General features: G+C 45.8%; 1 protein-coding gene across 3 annotated transcripts in view; it reads right to left on the bottom strand.

Moving 5' to 3' along the window:
* Nucleotides 1–25,236, bottom strand: part of CAMK1D (calcium/calmodulin dependent protein kinase ID) — a 393,058-nt gene that overhangs the window by 48,401 nt on the left and 319,421 nt on the right. For all 3 annotated transcript variants that reach the window (XM_069547252.1, XM_069547254.1, XM_069547253.1), the window contains exons 4-5: nucleotides 14,939–15,077; nucleotides 10,091–10,217 (exon numbers count right to left, since the gene is read on the bottom strand). In XM_069547252.1, the coding sequence (XP_069403353.1) occupies nucleotides 10,091–10,217; nucleotides 14,939–15,077 (266 nt within the window). The remainder of the gene's footprint in view (nucleotides 1–10,090; nucleotides 10,218–14,938; nucleotides 15,078–25,236) is intronic.

The raw sequence follows: 25,236 nt of genomic DNA, 5'->3' as shown, positions 1-25,236 counted from the left end.
AACCTGCCTGCCAGTGCAGGAGACACAAAAGACGCGGGTTAGATCGCTGGGTCAGGAAGATCCCCTGGAGAAGGAAATGGCAACCCATTCCAGTATTCTTGCCTGGAGAATCCCATGGACAGAGGAGCCTGGTGGGCTATAGTCCTTGGGGTTGCAGAGTCGGGCACTACTGAATCGACTTAGCATGCATGCATACATAGATATGTATAAGTGAACCACTTTGCTGTACACCTGAAACTAACACATTGTAAATAAAAACATTGGGAGAGAAAGAGGACATTTCTTCCCAGTAGTGACCTGTTCAGACACAGTAAATAAAATTCTAAAGATCAAGGAAAATAAGATTCAGGCGTATATATCAGAGGAGAATCCAGCCTCGGAGAGAGCTGCATTACAAAGAGGAGGCGGTATTGAACAAGTTTACTCAGATCTGCTTCCTGCCAGTAGAATTTTCAGCAGGAGGGGTATTCAAAAAGGAAAAAACCCTCAGTGAGGGGCTTTACTGTGAGTATAATGTTGCTTCACCTGGATTTAGAGTATTGCAATCTGGATTGTTGGCAAACAAAAACACAGCTGAAATACAGAATCCTTCCTTGCTGGTGGCTTGTCTTCAGCCCAAAGTTGCACAAGTCAGGAGGAGCAGAAGGTTCTCGGGACAGCTTGTTCTCATTGTGCTGGTTATAGGTTCCCTAGCTCTTTCTCCTCCTCTTTTCAAGTCGTAATTCACTAAAAATGCATCACAGACGAGCAGCTCACTTGGATTTTCCTAGTTGCTTCTTGAATTTTACCACAGGCATGAAGAGTCTCCATTAAAGCACCATCCTGGTTTCTCATTACCAGTCTGACTGGAGCTGGGTTACTATTCAAATGCTCCCGAAGCCAAAATGTGGCTGGTGGGAGTCAGGGAAAGAACGGGAAGGGAGTGGAAAACAGGGAGGGTGACTGGTATCTGGTGTTTTCAAATGTGGGAGAGACCTGGAACTCAGCGCAACAGAGGAAGAAAAACGTTCTGAGTAAGGCATTTCAGAGCACGGGGGCATGGACAGCCCCGTAACGTGTTCCCTGCAGGTGGTCCCAAGATTCTGCCTCTGCCCTAAGGGGTCTGTGACCACAGCCAGATGGCTCCTTTGCACTGAAGCCCTCCTCGCTTCTGAAATCTGATGAGCTATACACTTCAACACGAAGAAGACTGTTACACTCATTTCAATGTTTTGGTCTATAATCATTCAAAGGAAAAAAAAAAAAAGAGTAAATTCCAAAACGTGGCAGAGCTTCTTTCCACTCTATCACCGCAAAAATGGTATCAGTTCAGAAACCATGAAATTCCATCCCAGGATTCAAGTATTGAGAGAGGAGCAGTGATGGAATTCCAGGGTGGAGACTGCTTCACAGTTTTAAGAGGGATTTAGTGGGGGCGGGGACTCTTCCAGGGCAGGGCTGCGTTCCCTCTGCTTGTGTTCTGCTCATGACCTGTTGCCCTCACCCATATTCACTGTCAACGGCTAAAAGTCTTGCCCTAAAACTCTCCCCACGTGCGGGGTGGGGGGCTGTTCTCTCCGACAAGTGGGGTCTGGGTGCAGCATCCAGTGTGAAACAGTTGCTGTTGGTTGTCACTGAGCAGCTGCTGAGAGCAAAGGAAAGAGGAAGGTCTTATCTGGACCTTCCACTCAGTCATCTGCTGACAATTTATCAGTTACAGAAAATCCTGTTTCAACGCTAGCAGTCTGAGAGGGTGAGAACAATGATGTAATGCTCAGAGACGTGTGCTAAAATTTAAGTGAACAACACGTAAAGCCCCAGCTCTCTGGGAGAGAATGACCACACAGAAGAGTGAAGATGAAACCATCAGGAACAGAGGATCCATGAGGAAAGATTAAAGGAGCCAAGCGGCTTAGCTTGCTAAGAGACGGATGATGTCAACTTAATTGAAGTTCTTTCTTGTGTGTTCTGAATGAAGATGGGGAAAAAAAGGACGGTCAAATTTCCTTGACACACACATATTTATACGCTAAAGGATACTAAGTCAGATGTCTGTAGAAATAACAGGATGGTAGAACCAGAAAAAAGGTCACAGAGGTCAATCTGTAAGCATCTTTTGACAGGAAAAATCTCCCAGGAGGAAAGTTCTCTGCAGGTGGCCCCTCTGTCTTGCCTCATCACTGACCTTAAACAAGATGCCCCCATGCTGTCTTCATCTCCGGCCCTGGCACACCTTACGAATCTTTTGCTCACACAGTCCTTTGCCTACATTGTTGGTTCTTTCACAGATGAAAGAAGCAGAAATGAACACTAAGGAGCTGACAGAGGACCAGATCTCTTCCCTAGCTTCTCTTCAGCAATCTTGCAAACAAACTGCGTGAACAAGATAACACCTGAAGAAAGACCAGGAGGAGGTGACCAGCCAGCACACAAGTGCGTATGCAGTGGAGGAGGGTGATGACTGGCCCCCTGCCTCAGGGATTCACAAGAAGACTTCCCTGTTTCCCTTAAAAGCTTTCATGGCAGAGCAGAATCTTGGGAGGTGGTTTTGTGGGGACCCTGAGTCCACCATCTCCCCAGATTGCTGGTGTTCTGATTAGAGGTACCTTTCCTTTCTATCAACGTGAGTACCGTTTTTGTAAGTGGTGAGCAGTGGAACCTGATTTGATAATCAGTTCAGCAGGCTTATTTTACAAATAAGAAACTGAGAACCCAAGAGTTTAAGGGATGGCTCAGGCTTTCCTCGGAGAAGGCAGTGGCACCCCACTCCAGTACTCTTGCCTGGAAAATCCCATGGACGGAGGAGCCTAGTGGGCTGCAGTCCATGGGGTTGCTAGGAGTCAGACACGACTGAGCGACTTCACTTTCACTTTTCACTTTCATGCTTTGGAGAAGGAAATGGCAACCCACTCCAGTGTTCTTGCCTGGAGAATCCCGGGGATGGGGGAGCTCGGTGGGCTGCCGTCTATGGGGTCGCACAGAGTCGGACACGACTGAAGTGACTTAGCAGCGGCAGACCTTCCTTACAAGTAACCAGTGGCAGAGATAGAATCTCACATTCAAGACCCCCTGTTGTGATGGCCACCAACTACAGGCTGGGCAGCTTTGAGAGCAGGTCTTCATCCCAACATGAAAAAAATCCCCGGTTTCCAAGATCTCATCCAAACCCCAAGTTCCTCATCAAGTTTTCACAATGCAATGATCTCATGAATTAAAAAAATTTCTCTAACAGTGAAAAAATATGCCAAGAATGCTGACCAACTGTTCTCCATTTCCATTTAGAGGGGAACACACGAAACTTGTCTAAACGATTTCAGACATGTTAAGCCAGGGATAGACCAAAGCCTTCAGCAATGTCTCTGCAGGCAACTAAGTTACGAGAAGAGACTGGAATGCCTCCTTCTTCACAGTTTAAGTAACATCACAGTAAGGCACCTTCTAAAGGACCAAGAAATAGTTCTGCTTATAAACACAATGACAGCTCAGACAGGCTTCTCTCCTTATTTCTGAGGAACATCCAATAATGAAAAAGTGGTTCCTGGTATGTATTCCAAATGGAAGACTGCAAAGTGAGGGATCATCACTCAAACAGCTCGATGGAAAAAGAAAGTCTCGTGGAGCTCAAAGGCAAACATCAGAGAGCGCCACCGAGCACCACGCGTGCCTTTTTGCCCTTTTGAAAATGAAGCTTGCAATCTCTGAAAAAGAAAGACTGTTCTCTCGAAGAATCAGTAAGAGCACAGGCTTGCCCTCTGGTGAAGCACTTCTTCACCTAATCCAGAGACAAAGGTTCAAAGTTCTTTTAAAAGAACTTAATTTTCCAACAGAATTTCCCCCATAGAATCTGAGAAATCACACCAGTATGCAAACAGCAATTATCTAGAAGTCAAACATCGGCTTTTCCCACCAAACAGAAGTACCTTTGTCATCTCTAGTCTCTCATCAATTACACGACTGATACAAATGCTTTCCGTGACTTATTGTTTCTGTTTAGTGATTCAGGAGAGCTCGTTGGTATTTTAATTAATGCAGCAGAGCGAGTCGCATAAGCAATGTTACAAACTTTTCAGCTCTGGCTCTCATTTCTTATTGGCGGTGCCAAGGGGAATGTTACATTTGGCTCAATTAAATGGATTCCAAATCCAGGTCAGCACCATATTGACGGTCACCTTGTTACCGAGGAGCTGATCACTACCAGACAGCCTCATGTTTCTCCTAAATTCTCTCCAAGGACTTATTAACGTATGTCTGCACTCCAAGCCAAGTGAGTCTGCTCATCCCCCCAGACCCTGTGTACCTGAAGTCATTCACAACCCTGGACCTTTGTTCTCCTGCTTGCTTGCATCCATCACTCCCTTCATCTTGGCCCAGCTTCTACCCTGCCTTCAAATCCTGCCTCCTCTATGAGTCTCCTCCCTTGTGGTTCTAGCCCTCACCCATTCCCCCTTTCACCCATACTACGAGGTTGCTTCTGAAATGTCAGTTACTAGATACTGCAAACATGATCCCTTATATGGGTCCATGTTGCCCACTGGCCATCATGTACTGGAGCAGGCCCAGGTGTCGACAGAGCTCTAGGGGCTGCCTGCAGTAGGAATGCAATACACCAAAACACCAATATGGAGATTCCCGCAATCCTGTCACCAGTGACCTGACACCCAGCCCAGGCCCAGGTGCCTTATACAGGCTGTGTAAGGACCTCGTGGCTTCCCTGCTAACTCAGCGGTAAAGAATCTGCCTGCCAGTGCAGGAGACTCGGGTTCCATCTCTGGGTCAGGAAGATCCTCTGGAGCAGGAAAGGGATACCCCCTCCACTATTCTTGCCTGGAAAATCCCACGGACAGAGGAGCCTGGCAGGGTCCATGGGGTTGCAAAGGGTCAGACACGACTTAGCGACTGAACAACAACAACAAGGACCCTTAGCAGCTGCTAAGGGTCAAGGGTGAAGTTCAAAGGGCTCAGATTCCTTTGCTTTCTACCAAGGTACCATGTGTATTGGGATATGTGAGATAAACAGCCATTTTTCCAATATTACTTCATTATTAGAGAACTCATTTAAACTGAAGTAATGACGGTGAAACTATTCAGCTGCAGATTCGTTTAGGTGATAACTGACACAACCACAAAACAACCGCACCTGCCGACTGAAACCAGCACGGCTGGGAAGGATTCTGCACTAAAGCTGACAGCCAGCCTCTGCTCCTGGCTTGGGCCTGGGGGCGTTCAGGACCTCCAGGATGGGCAGCAGGAGAACGGTACTCTCTTCCTTCTCTCCCGGAAATGCCCACTGGCCCTGCCTTGTCCAAATCAAAAACGGCTGGGCAAAAAGGAGGCTGTGGCTACGGCCTCCAAGTCCAAGGTCCCAAACAGTGTCCCCATCAGACCACTTACTGGGCGGTCGGGGGGACAGGTGGACAGTCCATTCCCAGGGCACTCTTCTCTCCAGCATTACTCTGACTACCAGGTTCCCACAGAAATACCTGATTATTCAATTCATCCATAATTCAAGCTCCCCCAAACAGTGGTCCCCACTCCTCAATCTCCATGTTACCTGAGTTAACAGCCACCACTGACACAGGGCACTTCACCCTTCCTGAAGCACTATCCAAATGCTGTGCTCCCCTGCACTTCACCTCTGTTCCTTCTCTGTCCCTCCAAGTCCCCAGGACTCAATCCCGGGACCATTCCCTCCTCCTTCTACACCTGCTCGCCCCCCACCGACCCCCCATCCCTCCTCCACTACACCCACCCCTTGCGGATTCCATGCAGGTTCACAGCTTTAAAATGCACCAGAAGGAACTTCCCTGGTTGCCTAGTGGTTAGGGCTCCAGAGCTTTCACTGTAGGGGGTGCTGGTTCAGTCCCTGGCTGGGGAACTAAGATCCTGCATGAGGTCGAGCACAACCAACCCCCCACAAAACAAACAAATCGAACACATCAGAAGCTATCAGTTCCCAAATAACGTCCATCCTCACTACTTATGGATTCTGTATCTGAATTTGCCTACTTGCTACAATCCATTTGGAGCCCCCGGATCAATACTTGGCATGCTTCTGTGTTCATCTGCAGACCTGCCCAGAGTGGCCAGAACCTGGCGTTGCCCGCGGCGCTCACTCCCAGCCGGGGCACATGCAGCGGCGCTCCATCCTCCTGTCTCACCTCTCACACTGTCTGCAGCATGGTTTTCATGGCCCAGTTACTGCCACATTTTCCCGCATTTTTGTGCCTCTCGTTGACTTCGCTATTAAAAACAGCCCTCAGGTGTCAGGGCCAAGGTGCTGTCCAGGGCTCCCAAGCCCAAGAAGGCTGGGTGTGCCTTAGAGAGAAAGCGTGTATTCAATAAACTTCATTTAGGCATGAGTTACAGTGCTGCTGGCCTGAATTCAACGTTAATGAATCAATAATAATATTAAATAAAGTGTCACTGAACAGACATACAGGGACTTCCCTGGTGGCTCAGATGGTAAAGGATCTGCCTGCCATGTGGGAGACCCAGGTTCAATCCCTGGGTCGGGAAGAACCCTTGGAGTTTATCACAAGGGATAAACTGTCTATCACAATTTATCACAAACAAACAGAGATAAAAATCACAAATACACAACTAACTACAGTTTTGCACCGACACTGTTAGCCCCATTTAGCATCATTCTGAGGGAGCAGGACTGACCGTACATACAAGTCCCCTTCTCCCACAAAACTGGATGAAGAAACAAAGTCAGCATCTTTTAAACCAGTGGCCACATAGTAAAGACTGTACATTGTTGTCCATTCGTTTAAAAAGCAAAGTCGCTAGATGGTATAAAAGTGATAACTGGTACCTTTGTGATGGATGATAAACACTTTTTCTTTAAGGTTGAGAATTAGCTCCACTCTCTCTACATAACCAGAGACACTTCCTGTTCTCTTTCCTGCTCACACACACACACACACACACACACACACACACAGAGAGACACTTCCTATTCTCTTTCCTGCTTTATTTTTCTGCACAGCACACACCACCATCTAAGATATTAATTAATACATCTATGAGCCTACAGTCTGTCTCTGTCTCAAACATAAGTGCCAAGAGATTGCGGATTTTTATATTTCTTTTTTCTTTCTATGGATACATCCCTAGTGCCTAGAACAGAAGGTAGGCACTAAATAAATAATCCTAGAATGATGCAGAATGTGATTCAATTCACCTGTTGGCCCTCTGTCTCTCGCAATACTGTGAACATTTTGAGATCAGAGACTCTGTCTATCTAACCCATATTTGTATTCCTAACACTACACTACTGTGCCTGACACATAACAGGAATTCAACAATTGCACCCTGAATGAATGGTAGGGGAACAGAGAAGAAAAATCACTACTGTTCATAAGCTTGGGTGTTTACTCAACATGCATCTGTGTAAAGATCAGAGAGCACAGCCCCTGCTCTACTGGAGCACGGGCGAGACACGAATAAAGATGGACCCAGATGCAACGTGACCAGGGGCATGAGAAAAAAGGAAAAGAGCTAAGAGGACAAAGGAGACGAATGATGTTGGGACAACGATCAAAAGAGGGTTATGTAACCTGGGCTTTGGTGGTCAAATAGGAGCGTGCCACACAGACTGTGGAGGAGAAACAACCTGAGCTCAGCTGCTCACTGCCCAAGGCATGTCTACAGAGACAAGCTCCCCAATGTTGCGCCTTCTTTGCTCTAAGAGGTCTCTCAGCAGTCTTGGTGCTTAATAAATATGAACAAGCAGAAATGCTCCGTTCCCACGGTTCTCCTCCTCTCTCTCCTCCCTCAAAGCAAACCTGTATCTGATGACAGAACCCCTGATGGCGCCACTCGCCACCATGTAGGACGATAAGAGCAAAGGCCACATCCAAGTGTCAGTCCCAGTTCCCAGCCCCGTCGGCATCTGACATCTAAACAGAACCAGACCACTCGGATGGCAGCCACTTAGAAACCCAAAGAGCCTGCAGTTCCAGCAGCTCTGCCAAATGCAAAAAAGCAGAAATCGATTTAGAAAGTGCTAGAGCTTTCCAACATCAGAGCCAAATATGAGAACGATGTGACCCATATGTAAATATGCACATTCTGTGTCAGGACATCTGAACCCGCTGTCCCGAAGGGGAGCTGGGCGGCTACAGCATCCCCACTGGGACACAGCAAGGCCATTCTGGCCAGGAGACTGGACCCCTTGACCTCCCAGGCCTGTCCATCTTCTGATGCCTACAGTTCACCACAGCTGGAGCAGGCTTCTTCCCTCCCTGTCTTTTAAGAGAAATGAGAATAGCCTGTCTCATCCATTGTTACTTGCTGCTTGCTTGGTGGCTTGGACTAAACCGGAGAAATTCTACACACACACACACTGCACACTCACACATCACACACACCCATCACACACCCACGTTTCCACACATGGCACCACTCCCAGGCATACACGTGTGTCTCCCCACGCATCTCACACCACAGCCACCATTCTGAGTTCTCCTGGTGGGGTCCAGGCTCTTCCTGAAACCATCACTTTTCTATCCTAGAACAGGGACAACTTACCCTCCCATGCACCTCCATCAGATGTGCAGCCTCCTCAACAAGGATCAGAACATTCTCCCTTCCCTGTCCAATGCAAATACACAACCCAGGGACAAAACCCAGGTGCGGTCAAGAGCTAAGAGGTGCTGAGCACGTCTTTTCCTCCCCGCCCACACTTACACCATCGTGATTTTCTCCCAGGTCTGTCGCTTCTTCCCATTCCCTCATTTTCTTTCTCTATTCCGCTCAAGTCTGTTTTTTCCTCCCCAAGTTCCTTTAAGAGTGCACCGGTTGTGACGTGAACAGGGATGACTTCACGCCCATTGTTATGCAAGCACCTGAAGCGCCCTGAAGTGCCTCCAAGGTCATTCGGAGTTTCCCACAATGCTCGGGGCCCCACACTCACTCTAGATGAGGCCTGCTTCCCTCATATAAGGGAAGGCCACATGCCGCTGGTCATATAACTTCACCTCTTCTCCCTAAGGGCAGGTTTACTGTCATCACTAGGAAAAGCCATCATGGTTTGTATGATGAGAATTCAGCCTTGGTCTCTGGTTTCCAAAAGTCTTTACCAATTTCCGTTTCTCTGGCTCTTAGACCTTCCCGGCTTGCACTCTCTCCGCAGCACCAGCTTACACCTCCACTCGGAACACTGTCTCCTAACCTTCCCGTGGCTGGGGCTGCTTCCCGTCATGAAGGCCAGTGCCCAGGTCTCCTCCTGCCCCCGTAGCCATTCCAACTCTTCCTCACACTTGTCACTCTGTCTCATACCCCTGTTTATATCTTCTTCATAGCATGCAAGGTCTGGAACGCCTCTGTTCACCTGTTTCTTTGCTGTCTGTCCCTCCCAACTAAAACGTCAGCTCCGTGAGGGCAGGTGCCCCATCTATATTCACGGTCTTCACCCTAGTGCCTAGGACAGCATCGAGCACATAGCATGCACCTGAGTGTACATTTGCTGGAGGAATGAATACAGTCCTGTAAATGAAGTCGAACTTCATCCACAGCTCCAGCGGCCTTTCTCCAGGCCCCCAGAAGATGGAAGAGGACTCTCGGTATTTGAGTGCTCAGATCTGCCACAACCTTTTCTGCATTCTGCTGCGTTTGGGACAAAGGATCCGGGGTTCTGACTGTAGGAAAAATTTTTAATTCTTGGCTTCTCCAGGACAGGTTAGGATTGGCGGATAGCCCAAGAGACTGACTTGGCCAAGGTTTGAAGCAGACTCCTCTGATCGATCTTTTCTTTCTACCTGTGCCCATCTCAGCATTTAAATGTCTCGCGTGTGTCTGCACCTTACCGCTGTCTCAACGTGTCACTGTAAATATTTGAAAACATAGATACATGTGCTGTATTTCTGGTCTTAGAAACAGGGAACTGACCCAAATCAATTCCTGCCCTCCACGCAGGCCCACTCCCAAATCAAACAGGATTTCAGGGGAAGGTTTCAGGGGAAACCACATCCCTTGAAGCTTGTTCCAGGGTCTCTCAATCTTTTTATTACTCCCTCAAGGGAAACGAAGGCAGGTGCCAGGCTCAAAAGCTAAAGACAAGCGATCGGGCTGACAAATGGGGAAATACAGCATGCAACGTCCTTACCGACATAGCCTGGGGTCCCACACGCTGTGGACATCACGTCTCCTTTGCCTTCCATTTTGGACAATCCAAAGTCACTGATCATGATTTTGGACTCCTCATCTTGGCTGTAGTACAACAGGTTCTCAGGCTAGAAAGAAAAGTAGGGAAAAAAAAATTTATAAACTATGTTGAGAGCTGGGTTAGTTGTGGAAGCCTCACCAACTCACCAAAACTTAATGACAGTGGAAGGGCAGACTTGAACTTTACACACAGTAAATACCTGGAGAAAAGCAGTGTTTAATGAAAGCAATGTGGGGGCCTTACCTAGTATTGGGGCATTTATGGATTATCAAGAAATGTGAGTCCATTTCCTTTATTAGTATTTTCTCTAATTAAAACAAATGAAGTATATACTGGAGCAACTAGAAAGTAGATGCCTTCCAGACTTGTTGATTCATTTGCTGGGTTAGGGGAAAGGAGATTTCCAGAAAGGATACAGGTGTTCTGTGGTTTCTTTTTTCCTGGCCCTTGTCAGCAGCCTGCCTCTGACCTAAGGGTCTCTCTCCCGGATCTCGGAACCCTCCTGAGTCGTGCAGCTCTGCCCATGCACTGCACACCCCCCTTTCCTGAGCCAGCTGACACCTGGGAAGCAGAGGGAGGTCATCCTGGAATGCACTGATGTGGAGGATCCAGAACTTTCTGGCCATGTGTCCTCAAGAACTCGAAGCCTCTGCTTGTGTTTCTGTATAACACGGAGTGACGGCGCCTCCTGTGCTTCCCCAACTGTAAATATCAGAGTTCAGGAAGCAGTAATTCCCCACATGCAGCAAAGGTTTGATTATAACTTTGTCTCCACTCCAGATCTGCACGTCAGTGGCACCTTCGTGGTATCTATGTGGGAGGGGCTTAAGGGTGACAACCCTGGGGCAAACTGGGAGATGATGAAACCTCATCTGCATGGCATCTTCTGGAAATTGGGGAACTTGGGTGTTCCTGGCAAAAAATGGGGGAAGGGCTTATGGAGCCCTAAGGAGCTGTTGAGCGAGAACTCCTCTACCCTTGCCATCTCCTCTTAGTAAATTTCCATCCATGACCCTTCGCTCTGTTCAACGGTTATACATCCTCATGTGTCCTTGCTGAACTTGAAGTGGAGCCCAGCTCTCTCCCCTAATGCGATGTCCCTCTTGCAGGAGTCTTGAATAAAACATTCCTTACCATTTGAACATCTGTCAGAACCAATTTGTTTTTCCTTTAACAGAATCCCACCAAAATACTACCCTTCACCCAAAATAACAAGCTAAAAAGGAACAGCATTTATCAACCACAGGGACATGAATCCTGTGGACAAAGCATGAGATTAGAAGAAAATCAAATGCATGTTTGTGGATGTTTTCAGTGAGTTTTAAACTAGAATAAAATGGGCCAATCAATAGTGGCAACAATGCTCAGAAAGCAGAGGGAAACAATCTAACCAAACAGTGCAGGCAGCTTCTCTGAACGCTTAGGGATTAGCGTTTGGTGAAGAGTTAAGAATCCAATCATGGGGGCAGAAAGATTTAAGTTCCTGATTTTGAAACTTCCAATCCCTGACAGTGCTTCTGCAGCTGTAAAGGATCTCATGCTCCTAGACAAGGTTGCATCCAGGCAGGAGGATGGCCTAAGAGCCCAGAATCTCTCCTTACACCTTATTCCTACAGGAGATGCACCTAGATCAATAAATGGCTTTTCTGAAGGGCAACTACTGATGAGGATTCACTCAGCTGGTCATCCTCAGGTTAGGTCAATACTTTTACTTGTCTCAAGATTTAGCAATGACAGCAAGACTTTTCTCGATGGAGGGGGAAGTAGGGGGAACAGAGAAGAAAAGTGGGAGAGAAGATGGGCTCAGGGATAATGTGGGTGGGGGCCCCTGGCTGGCAGAAGGAGGGCTGTGGGTGATGGGGGGACAGAGGGGATCTTACAATCCTGCCTGGGGTCCTACAAGGCCCAGGACTCACCTAAAAGATTATTTTTTTCTGCATTTTATGGAATGTTTGCAAGACAACTGGTGGCCAACACATGACTTGGGATGTCAATTCCAACCCTTGTTCATGTTAAGTTTTTAAAAGATCTGAATCAACATTTCCTGTAGAGTTCATGTTACATACAATCATACTCCTAATCCAGTGATATCTTTCGCCCCCCAAGGGAACACCTGGCAATGCCAAGAGAGACATTTCTGGTGATCTAAACTTTAGGAGTGGTACAGGCGTCTCATGGGCAAGGACCAGGGATGCTGCCAAACATGTCCCCGTGCATGGGACAACCTCCCCCAACAAAGAATGATCCAGCTCCAAAGGCCAACAGTGCAGCCCCTCCCCAATAGGAGGAGGCAGCAAGGACACTTCTCTTGCTTTGAAAAAAGGGCAACTGAGGATCTTCCGTAGCTTTCTGGGGCAAGAAGACACAGGAATGCCTTTGTGAAGGGAGAAAGAGGTATGCTCATATGTGGGGGCTGAGTAGTATCCTAAGTTGTGCTCTAATCTTTTTAAAAAAGATGCTACACGGGCTTTTCTCCAGTTGCTGCAAGGAGGACTATTCTCTAGTTGCAACGTGTGGGCTTCTCACTGAGGTGGCTTCTCTTCGTGCAGAGTGTGGGGCTCTAAGGCGCAAGGGCGCCTCAGGCTGTGGCACTCAGGATCAGCAGTTCTGGGGCACGGGCTTCGTTGCTCCGTAGCATGTGGGATCTTCCTGGATCGGGGATCAAGTCTGTGTCTCCTTCACTGGCAGGCAGATTCTTCAACACTGAGCCACCAGGGAAGCTGCCTAGTCTTAAATTAACCCAACCGTAAAACTCTCTATTTCCCTGGCCTAGATCACAAAGGTAAGTTTTTTAGAGGTTTATGAAAGTTTAATTTCTGAATCCCAACTTCCTCCACATACATAGGATTTACTTGTGCCTCTGTAAAGAGATCACAAAATTGCCTTAAAATGGTAATGTTCTTGCCACAGTGATAAGCCTAGTGATCTTAAAGCTCTACCAGCTGGGAGACGTATGTACTTCTCCAAAAGCATTACCTGCATATAAAATCCCCTGTCTCCCATGCAGCCAATCTGTCTTTCTAAGGGGAAATAGACATTGTCCATCTAGGAAATGGCCTATCTGCTTAGGCTGGATTTCCAGAGAGTACAGATAACTTGCCCATCATATCACATCTTCATGGTCACCAAGCTAACTTGTTTAGGAAGAGCTGCCTGCTGAGGTCTAGAACACAGAATCGGCATTTGGTGAGAACACAAGTGAGCAGAGAAGGCTCCACTGCTTGGCTTGGAGGTGCCATGTGGCCTTACCGAGCCCTCACCTGGCCCTCTGAAGGATCCTCAAGGTCCTGAAGATTACCTACTTGTGCTCACAGCCCATTTCACCCATCAAGAAGCCTACAAAGGCTGTAAGAACACCATCAATGTCCTCAAATACCCTCATCCAGTGGTTCTCCAAGTGTGATTCCCAGGCCAACATCAGTATCACCTGTAAACCCCTTAGAAATGCAAGTTCCCAAGCCCTGCTGCAGACCTGCAGGGTCAGAACCTCCGGGGGAGGGCCAGGAATCTGTTTTCCACCACCTCTGCAGATAAGTCTTCGCTAGTGGTAAAGAACCTGCCTGCCAATGCAGGAGACATAAGAGATGCAGGTTCAACCCCTGGGTCAGGAAGATCCCCTGGAGGAGGGCAGGGCAACCCACTCCAGTATTCTTGCCTGGAGAATCCCATGGACAAAGGAGCCTGGCGGGCTACAGTCTGTGGGGTGGCACAGAGTCGGACTTAGCTTGCACAAATGCAGACAAGTCTGATGTAGGCTAACATTTGGGAGCCACTACTCCAGTCACTGGGAAAAGATTAACATGGAGAAAAGAAGAACAAATTTTACAGTGAGTCCCTATGAAAGAAAAAGCTATACCATTTTACACCCTGACCCCCAGTACCAGACAATGGGCAGATGTTAACAATCTGTTTTCACATGTTTATGATTTATTCTTTACATTGATTTAGATTGCCCATAGTCGTGAACATCACGGCTTCAGTACATGTAATCCCTGTATTTCTGACAGGAGTGGTGCATATGCCTAATGGGTAGGGCTTCCATCTTGACCGGTCAGTGAACCCTGGGGGCTGGGCCTGGACCTACTGTAGAATGAAGCCACTTTATAGTTTCGGGTCAATTACACCAATTTTTTCTGTTCCTCAAATTGGTATGTGTGATCCTTACTCTTGGTACTAGGATACCAACCCTTTGGCATCTACTGGGACCTTTGAGCCAGGGTGACCGAGGCCCAGATCCTTCAATGCTATTAGTAAACAGCGAGTATTCCTAAATATTGTAGGGAAAAGATACGAATGGAACAGCCAGGCCACAGGGAGAAGGCTGTACTTGCAGGTCATTTAATCTGTCTTCCCTGATCTAACCCTTTCTCTCTCATCTCATCCCTCTACGCCGCTCCCTTTGTTTCCCCCCCATGTAGTGGGTTGTGCTGAAGCAGGGCCGGAATTGGGAAAAGAGTGGAGAACTGCACTGGGCAAAGGGTCTTCATGGCCTCTATGTCTTGAACATAATTACTCTTTAGACAAGCCTGAACCAATACACAACCTACCTCTCCCATGGACCTTTTGGTGCATAATGGTTATTAAATGTCTCAAACAATGGCCAGCCCCATTGATTTTCATCATCTTTCAAGCCACTTCTGGGCCCCAAAGGCCCTGACAACTAACAGTAGGCAAAGCCCACCATTCCAAACCAAGGCAACCTCATCCCTCCTCTGGAGCCGATCCTCTCCTGACAGTTCATTGTGGGCTGGAAAGCAGTTGGAGAGTGTTGCTAAGTGATGGCCTCACCTTGAGGTCTCTGTGGACAATACCCATTCTATGGAGATAGTAGACTGCATCCAAGACCTGGCGGATCAGAGTGCTAGCGTCTTTCTCTGTGTAAAATCCTTTCTCCACTATCCGGTCAAACAGCTCTCCACCAGATACACTGTTAATAAAAAACAAAGAACAAATCAGTATAAGTTTTGTTTTTTTTTTAAATGTTTTATTTATTTAAAAAAATATTTATCTTTTTGACTGGGTCTCAGTTGCAGCACACAGGATCTTCAGTCTTGTGGCATGTGGGACCTACTTCCCTGACCAGGAATCAAACCTGGGCCCCCTGCATTGGGAGCGTGGACCATGAGGGAGGTCCCCAAATCAGTATACATTTAAGAAGACACATTGAATTGTTCAGGGAAAACTATCAATAAGACCTATCAGTATGGTGAAAGACTAAAATTTTATTTCAAAAATGAATCTATTTTCAGATTTAAATGTTGTCTCCTTGTTCCCCAGAAGTTATACCAGGAAAGCGTTTTATGTCATGATGGTACAGATGGTCTAGAAGGAAAGAAAGTGAATAAAAACACACTAGGACCTGTGGCTAGGCAGGCCTGAGAAGTCTCTCTTGGCCTTTTTTTCCATCATGCTGGGACAACATTAAGTCAGAATAACCTTCCAGAATCATCAGTGACAGGGAGACAACACTGGGGAGGGGCCCACCTCACATGTGAGTGTAGCCTTAAAGATCTGGGCGGTGGGAGGGGGTGTTTGTAGGCAAAACAGCAAGCAGCCAACAGGATGTCTGGGTTCTTGACCCAGATCTGCTCTTAAGATGCTGAGAAGATGAAAACTCTGGGAACCTTTGCACCTCAGTCTTTTCATCTATGAAATAAGGGAGTTAATCTAGTCAATCATTCCCTCAGATGCATCAGAACATCAAAGCCACTTCTGAATTACAAAAAGATAGAAAAATGACACTCCAGTATATTGTTTTAATTGGGTTTGGGGGAGAGAATATTCCATTTTATTGCATTAACTATTTTTTGGTATTTATCAAAAGGGGACCTAGGTCACCAAAGGTCAAAAGGCCTTGGTGGACAACCTCCAGAGTCCCTTTCAGCTCTGATATTTGATGCTGCTCTGAGTTTCACAAAGTAACAGAACTGCAAAATCCTGAACAGAAACAATTCAACACCTCTGCCTTCAAATTCTTAGACTATAGGATTCTCAAAGAAAAAGTGTTTTGTTCAAATAATTAAGCCATCTTGGAAATTAGCTTCAATGGATTTATTAGCACTATTTAATAAAAGAAAAACAAATTTCCCAAAAATAAAATGAAAAAGATATATTTGAAATACCAAAATCATGAAAGTTTCACAAATAACTTTTACATCTTTAAAAGACAGGCACCAGCAGTAACACACACATACACCAACACATGAAGCTATGATTCATTTTCTGCAAGTCAAGGCAATTAATGTTCAATAACTGAGCCACTGAAATGTTCTTTTTTAAAGAACTAATAAAACAAAATTGCAGCTATAAAAGGCCTGTGTATGAGTCTCTCCCATTACTTATAATCAGTCCGAGCCATATTGAGCTTGGATAATGTCTCATTCCAAAGCAAACTGAGCAATCTAGATAAAAGAGAAAGGCACCCTGGAAAAATAAAAAAGCAATTCAAAGAGTGAAAAGAAACAGAAACAACAGGGGAGTAAGTACAGCTGGACAACTGCGCTGTCTAAATGACCCATCCCTGGGTAAACCCGAATCCCAGGACACTCACACTCCATCTCAGCAACTCACATCTAGTTCTCACCACTCTTCCCTTTTTTCCAGACTCTTCTTCCCACTGAGCTTCAATGCAAACACTCTGCAGAGTCCAAGAATGTATTGCAGGAGATGTGTTGATGCCAGGGGTAGGGTGAACTTGGGTGCATTCACCTGGAGGGAATTCACTTCACCAGGTCATTTATTCATCATTCGTTCTATGTGTACTGGGAGCCCACTAGGTGCCAGCCACCCTGTGCAGCTGGTGCCAATCAAGGCGTCATTAGCGGTGCAGGAGGAAAAGTCTGCCTTGACTGTGCCCCTCCTCACCCCCTACATCAGCTCACCTTCAGTAAGGGCGCTGAGCTAGTGTTCTACCACTGGGCTGCTACTCACGTGCTCTGCAAGGTGCCTGAAGGCCTTAGGCAACAATGCTCCCCACCCCGACCCCCACCCTTGGCACCCCATAACCTGTACTTTGCCAGACCTCTTCTCTCCCTCCAAACTGATCTTTCCTGCTTTCTAGTCTTTCAAAGTCCTCTTCTCTGCAATGGGATGTGAGGTATTAATAGCTATTGAATAATATTTTCTCTGTGATAGTTCAGCAATGCAGTAAGATCTGAAGCAAGGACTTCCCTACTGGTCAATGACTGAGATTTCATGCTCATAATGCTGGGGTCCAGGTTCAATCCCTGGTCAGGGAACTAGAGCCCACATGCCACAACTAAGAGCTCACTCACATGCCGTAACTAAAAGCCTCCATGTGTCCCAGCACAGATCCCATGTGCCACAACTAAGGCCCAGTACAGCCAAATAAATAAATAAAACTAAAAAAACATGATGTGAAGCATCGGAATTGAAGTGTAAGATACTCCTGTGCTAGGTAGGGTCAGGGTCTCAATTTTCTGCCCATTTAATATTTCACTTCTTAAATTCCAAATTGCACCAGGGATTTATTTTTCTGAACAGTGCTCAGAAAGAATGCAGTTTCCTTGGAAACCAAGGAACTGGGGAAAAGTTTTAAAACTTGCCAATAAAAAAATGTAACAATACTGATAAAAATACCTTAAAGTTTGTAAGTTTTTATACTTTGCAAAAATCTCCTCTAGCATACATTTCAAAAAGGCCATTCTGACAGATCGAATGTTTGAGCTCCCCCAATTCATAAGCTGAAGCTCTAAACGCCCACATGATGGTATCTGGGGGTGGGAACTTAGGGAGGTAATTAGATTTAGTTGAGGTCATGAGAGTGCAGCCCTGATTATGGAATCAGTGTGTTCATGAAAAGAATAAGGGACACCATAAGACCCAGAAAGAAGGTGGCCATCTGTAAGCCAGGAACAGTGCCCTTAAATGGAATCAAACCAGCACCTTGGTCTCAGACATCCTAGACTCCAGGACTGTGAGAAATACATCTCTGTCCTTTCAGCTGCCCAGTTGCTGGTATTCTGTTATGACAGCCTGAGCTAAGACACCCAATCATTTTCAAAATCACTTGTGAACAACCGGGATCCCAGAATCACTGGTAAGGAAGTAAATTTAGAATTGTACCAAGGGGCATGTCTCATTTTCCGGCTGGCAGGATGCATGAAGGTTGGGTGGTCAGCTGCTGAGCTGACAGGTGGTTTTCTTGAGTCAATATTCTTCTACAGCGAGCTTCCAGTGTGTGTGGTTTAAAGGTCCTCATTAGAAATGGAGTTCCCCAAGGAAAACTTGCAAAGCACCAGAATGCAATTAGAAGGATGAGGTCAGGTGATTGGAGAAAAGGAGCAGGACCATAACAACAGGTCAATAAATAAAATTACTTAATGGCAGCCATGGGAGAGAGGTTCAGCTTTAGGGAGATGTAAGTATACAAGACTCGATGGATGTGAGTTTGAGTGAACTCCGGGAGTTGGTGATGGACAGAGAGGCCTGGCGTGCTGCGATTCATGGGGTCGCAAAGAATTGGACATGACTGAGTGACTGAACTGAACTGAAGTATACAAGAAAACTGGCTACCAACACTAAAGGAACAGAAGACAGGGGATATGGCTTGAAAATTCTCTATCCTCTCCATTGAACTTGGACATTTATTTAGAACAACTTGTCTGCAGTGAACCTGGGTTTGCTCAGTCTCTGACCTCCGTGCCTGTAATACTGCACTGCTATCACTATGTGAATCTTAACTACTCATATACCAAGTAGCTGGATGTAATGGAGTCGCAAAGAGTCGGACACGACTGAGTGACTGAACTGAACTGAACTGAATGATCTCAATGGGCTTCCCGGGAGGCTCAATGGTAAAGAATCCTCCTGCCAATTTAGGAGACACAGATTCAATCCCTGAGTCCAGAAGATCCACCGGAGAAGGAAAGGGCAACCCACTCCAGTATTCAGTTCAGTTCAGTCGCTCATTTGTGTCCAATTCTTTGCGACCCCATGAATCGCAGCATGCCAGGCTTCCCTGTCCATCACCAACTCCCGGAGTTCACTCAGACTCATGTCCATTGACTCAGTGATGCCATCCAGCCATCTCATCCTCAGTCGTCCCCTTCTCCTCCTGCCCCCAATCCCTCCCAGCATCAGAGTCTTTTCCAATGACTCAGCTCTTCGCATGAAGTGGCCAAAGTACTGGAGTTTCAGCTTTAGCATCATTCCTTCCAAAGAAATCCCAGGGCTGAACTCCTTCAGAATGGACTGGTTGGATCTTCTTGCAGTCCAAGGGACTCTCAAGAGTCTTCTCCAACACCACACTTCAAATGCATCAATTCTTTGGCACTCAGTTTTCTTCGCAGTCCAAACTCACATCCATACATGACCACTGGAAAAACCATAGCCTTGACTAGACAGACCTTTGTTGGCAAAGTAATATCTCTGCTTTTGAATATGCTATCTAGGTTGGTCATAACTTTCCTTCCAATAAGTAAGCGTCTTAATTTCATGGCTGCAGTCACCATCTGCAGTGATTTTGGAGCCCCCCAAAATAAAGTCTGACACTGTTTCCACTGTTTCCCCATCTATTCCCCATGAAGTGATGGGACCAGAGGCCATGATCTTTGTTTCTGAATGTTGAGCTTTCAGCCAACTTTTTCACTCTCCTCTTTCACTTTCATCAAGAGGCTCTTTAGTTCCTCTTCACTTTCTGCCTTAAGGGTGGTGTCATCTGCTTATCTGAGGTTATTGATATTTCTCCCGGCAATCTTGATTCCAGCTTGTGCTTCTTCCAGCCCAGCGTTTCTCATGATGTACTCTGTATATAAGTTACATAAGCAGGGTGACAATATATAGCCTTTGACATACTCCTTTTCCTATTTGGAACCAGACTGTTGTTCCATGTCCAGGTCTAACTGTTGCTACCTGACCTGCATACAGACTTCTCAAGAGGCAGGTCAGGTGGTCTGGTATTCCCATCTCTTTCAGAATTTTCCACAGTTGATTGTGATCCACACAGTCAAAGGCTTTGGCATAGTCAATAAAGCAGAAATAGATGTTATTCTGGAACTCTCTTGCTTTTTTCCATGATCCAGCAGATGTTGGCAATTTGATCTCTGGTTCCTCTGCCTTTTCTGAAACCAGCTTGAACATCAGGAAGTTCACGGTTCATGTATTGCTGAAGCCTGGCTTGAAGAATTTTGAGCATTACTTTACTAGCGTGTGAGATGAGTGCAATTGTGCGGTAATTTGCGCATTCTTTTGCATTTCCTTTCTTTGGGATTGGAATGAAAACTGACCTTTTCCAGTCTTGTGGAAAACTGACCTTTTCCACTGCTGAGTTTTCCAAATTTGCTGGCATATTGAGTGCAGCACTTTCACAGCATCATCTTTCAGGATTTGAAACAGCTCAACTGGAATTCCATCACCTCCACTAGCTTTGTTTGTAGTGAGCTTTCTAAGGCCCACTTGACTTCACATTCCAGGATGTCTGGCTCTAGGTGAGTGATCATACCATCGTTATTATCTTGGTCATGAAGATCTTTTTTGCACAGCTCTTCTGTGTATTCTTGCCACCTCTTCTTAATATCTTCTGCTTCTGTTAGGTCCATACCATTTCTGTCCTTTATGGAGCCCATCTTTGCATGAAATGTTCCCTTGGTATCTCTAATTTTCTTGAAGAGATCTCTAGTCTTTCCCATTCTGTTGTTTTCCTCTATTTCTTTGCATCGATTGCTGAGGAAGGCTTTCTTATCTCTTCTTGCTATTCTTTGGAACTCTGCATTCAGATACTTGTATCTTTCCTTCTCCTTTGCTTTTCACTTCTCTTCTTTTCACAGCTATTTGTAAGGCCTCCCCAGACAGCCATTTTGCTTTTTTGCATTTCTTTTCCATAGGAATGGTCTTGATTCCTGACTCCTGTACAATGTTACGAACTTCATTCCATAGTTCAGCAGGCACTCTGTCAGATCTAGGCCCTTAAATCTATTTCTCACTTCCACTGTATAATCATAAGGGATTTGATTTAGGTCATACCTGAATGGTCTAGTGGTTTTCCCTATGTTCTTCAATTTAAGTCTGAATTTGGCAATGAGGAGTTCATGATCTGAGCCACAGTCAGCTCCCGGTCTTATTTTTTGCTGACTGTATAGAGCTTCTCCATCTTTGGCTGCAAAGAATATAATCAATCTGATTTCGGTGTTGACCATCTGGTGATGTCCATGTGTAGAGTCTTCTCTTGTGTTGTTGGAAGAGGGTGTTTGCTATGACCAGTGCGTTCTCTTGGCAAAACTCTATTAATCTTTGCCCTGCTTCATTCCGCATTCCAAGGCCAAATTTGCCTGTTACTCCAGGTGTTTCCTGACTTCCTACTTTTGCATTCCAGTCCCCTATAATGAAAAGGACATCTTTTTGGGGTGTTAGTTCTAAAAAGTCTTGTAGGTCTTCATAGAACCATTCAACTTCAGCTTCTTCAGCATTACTGGTTGGGGCATAGACTTGGATTACTGTGATATTGAATGGTTTGCCTTGGAAACGAACAGAGATCATTCTGTCGTTTTTGAGATTGCATCCAAGTACTGCATTTCGGACTCTTTTGTTGACCATGATGGCTACTCCATTTCTTCTAAGGGATTCCTGCCTGCAGTAGTAGATATAATGGTCATATGTATTACTGCCTGGGAAATCCTGTGGACAGGGGACCCTGGTGGGCTACAGTCCATGGGGTCACAAAAGAATCAGATGTGACTGAGCAACTAAACAACAATGATCTCAATAATATTTCCTAGCAAAATGTTAAGTAATGCAGATCTCTTCAAATTAAAAAATAGTCAAGAAACACAGTTTTTAAATTGCTGGATCAAGTAAGTAAACTGTAAGTTTTGATCCTAGACCATAATATATTCTGTAATGTACTATCCACAACTTTGTCAGTATACCATGCATCCATTGTTAGTATTAGGCAGACTACCCTGCTTTTTACATGCAGTTGAACTTCTCCATCTGATTTTGGTAGATTGTTGTTGTTTAGTAGCTAAGTCATGTCCAGGTCTTTTGCAACCCCACAGACTATAGCTCTACCAGACTCCTCTGTCCATGGGATTCTCCAGGCAAGAACACTAGAGTGGGTTGCCCTGTCCTCCTCCAGGGGATCCTCCTGACCCAGGGATTGAATCTAAGTCTCCTGCATCTCCTGTTTGGCAGGAAGATTCTTTACCACTGAGCTACCTGGGAAGCCCCTGATTTTGGTAGATATTATCCTCTTATTTTAAGATTTACTGTTAATTACAGCATGTGTTATAAGTTATAACAATATCATCCACACATCCATTCGAAACTTATATTTGTGCTAATGTGGGAAAATAGGCTCCAAAAATCTATTACTCCAAAAGTTAAATTTAATAAATGATGAAAAAGGCCAATGGAAACCAGAGTATGTCACCCCAATATATGCCTCTTAGACATAAAATTATTTTGAGTTGAAGGCAGTTAAGAAGTAAGTGTAGGAAAAAGCTCCCCCTTTCCTGTCTAAAGGGAGGAAATAAATTCTCCTTTCACTGGAGACACACTCTGATCAACCCAGAGTGGAACTGGCAAACAAACCGAGTTCAACTAATCCTTCTCACCTTAGTTATGTCTTCCTCATTTACTACCCCTATTCCAAACCCCTTTGTATTGTTGTTGTCCATAAATGTATTGTTTGCCTAAAAGGTATAAAAGCTTTCTGCTCTGGTCACTTATTGAGGACTTAGTTGCCTTGTGTAGGCTACATATGTAAAGATTCAATAAAATGTGTCTGCTTTTTCCCTATTCATGTGTCATTGTGAGCTTCATCTTCAGATCCAGCCAGGGGCCCTCAGAGGGTTGAAGAAAACTTCTTCCTCCCCAACAAGACCAAACAGTATAGCACTGTGCTATTAATATTAGAGACAGGAGTCTGAGAAGTATCAGTGCTGATACTGGGATAATACAAAGCAGTGTTACAGCAGACATGCCCTGAAATTCACAAGACTGTCACATAATGAGGCAGCACCAGTATTAAAGACCCAGGTGACTTGGTTACAAGAGCCATATGGCCTTAATGTGCCCCAGTGCAAGACTGGTTACAATTGTGTGTTTTCTAAGAACCATTTCCCCTATTTACATAGAATCCTAAGGGGAAGGCAGTCCTGAAACATGCAGGTTATGATTGAGAGGCTGAAAACAAAGCATTTTTCAACTGTGAAAGCCCAAGGCTCAGATGACAGAAATACACATTCTTTTCACCCAGCCAGGAGAAAGAAAGGGACCATCAGTCCTGCCTCAATCATGCCTCTAGGCCTTGCCTCCTCCCACACAGGGCACCCACTGTCACTTCGCCCCCACTCCCCAATTCTCGTGACTTCATCTGCCTTTGGTGCCCCCACCCTCTGCTCCTGGGGGGCTCTCTCACCCTCTCCAGGAAGATTAAGGGTTTATTTCATGAAACCTCTGTCCTCAATCTTTCTCTCCTTCAGCAAATCCCACTTTAATAATAAAAATATCTTTATTCTCAGAATTCGGTTTCACAACATCTTCCCAGCCTCAATCTGTTCAGAAATTTCTAAAACACAAACACATGCCTCTCCACGGGATGGACCAGAGACATTTAACCCCTTGTTATGCCGCTGCATTTTGATTCTGGCTCTTTTGCTCTCTAGGTATCAGGGTGTTGTGGACTGAATTGTGCCCCCCGATCCCAATTTCTTAATGTTGAAATCCTAACCACTCCAGTACACCTCAGAATGAGACCTGTATTTGGAGAAGGGGCCTTTAAAGAGGTAATACAAGTTAAGTGAGGTAATACAGGTCTAGTATGAAGAGACGCCAGGGATGAACACAGATGCTGGACCCTGTCAGGACATAGTGAGAAGACAGCCGTTGGCACACCAGGGAGAGGCTTCGAGAAACCAAACCTTCCCACACTCTGATCTTGGACCTGAGTCTCCAGATTGGTTAGGAAGTAAGTTCCTGCTGTTTCAAGTCACCCGGTGTGTGGTGTTTTGTGGTGGGCAACTCCACAGCAGATGAATACACTGAGCAACATAAAGGACAGTCCATATCCATGTAGTGAATCTCTGGATGCATGATTGCTATTGTTTCGTCACTCAGTTGTGTCTGACTCTTGGTGACCCCATGAGTAGCCCACCAGGCTCCTCTGTCCATGGGATTTCCCAGACAAGAACACTGGAGTGGGTTGCCATTTCCTTCTCCAGGGGATCTTCCCGACCCAGGGATCAAACTCACATCTCCTGCATTGGCAGGTGGGTTCCTTACCCATGAGCCACCAGGGAAGCCCCTGCAAGGGCATACCCTTCTTTATATTTTTTCAAGGTTTATTGGGAGAAAACATTTTTGCTACTTTACTTGTATGCTTTTGTATCCACCTAATCAAATAGTCTTGTATCACTTGATAAAATATGTTTTCCTGTTTCAAAGGGGCACATGGTCCAGTGTGTATAGAGGGGGTGACTAGGACAGACAGAGAAGAGAGTTGGGACTGAGGGGTGAGGGTACTTTGGCAGACCACAGAAAGACACCTAAAAGAGGCCCCGGGGACAAGGCAGGAAAAGGTGAATCGAAGCCGTCTTAAAGAAGGAGCAGTATTTAGTCAAGTGGAGAAAAGCCCAGCGGGCAGGGAGAGTCCAGTCATTTGAACAATCATGAAAAGAGTTCTTGCTGAATTAATTTCCAGGGAAATAGAGTCAATGAAAGAAGTGTTAAGTGAGCACCATCTATAAGCCCAACACGTGGCATGCAGTTTAGCTCATATTTGGGGAGCTACAAACAAAGTTCAAGTTGACCATCAAGACCACTAGCAAATAATGACTTGCCAGATTGTGACCCAGGCTGGCTGACCACAGCACAACCCAGAGGGGAGAGATTTGTGGTTAGAGAAGGTTCCTGAAGGGGATGTTGGAACTTCCTCTGTGTCTGGGAGTCTGGCGCAGCACTCAGTGAAAAACGTCAGCTGATTCCTGAAGGAAGGCATTAGGAAGAAGATCACGACAGGGAGGAAGAAGAGAGAGGTGGGAACGGACAAGATACTGCAAAGAAGCCTGACTTATCTGGAAGATGCGAGTGGTGAGGATGAGGTCAAATCACGAAGGATTTTGAAACCC

This window comes from Ovis canadensis, chromosome 13, assembly GCF_042477335.2.
Source record: "Ovis canadensis isolate MfBH-ARS-UI-01 breed Bighorn chromosome 13, ARS-UI_OviCan_v2, whole genome shotgun sequence".
NCBI classification, from domain to species: Eukaryota; Metazoa; Chordata; class Mammalia; order Artiodactyla; family Bovidae; genus Ovis; species Ovis canadensis.
This window is presented reverse-complemented; position numbering and strand designations above follow the sequence as displayed.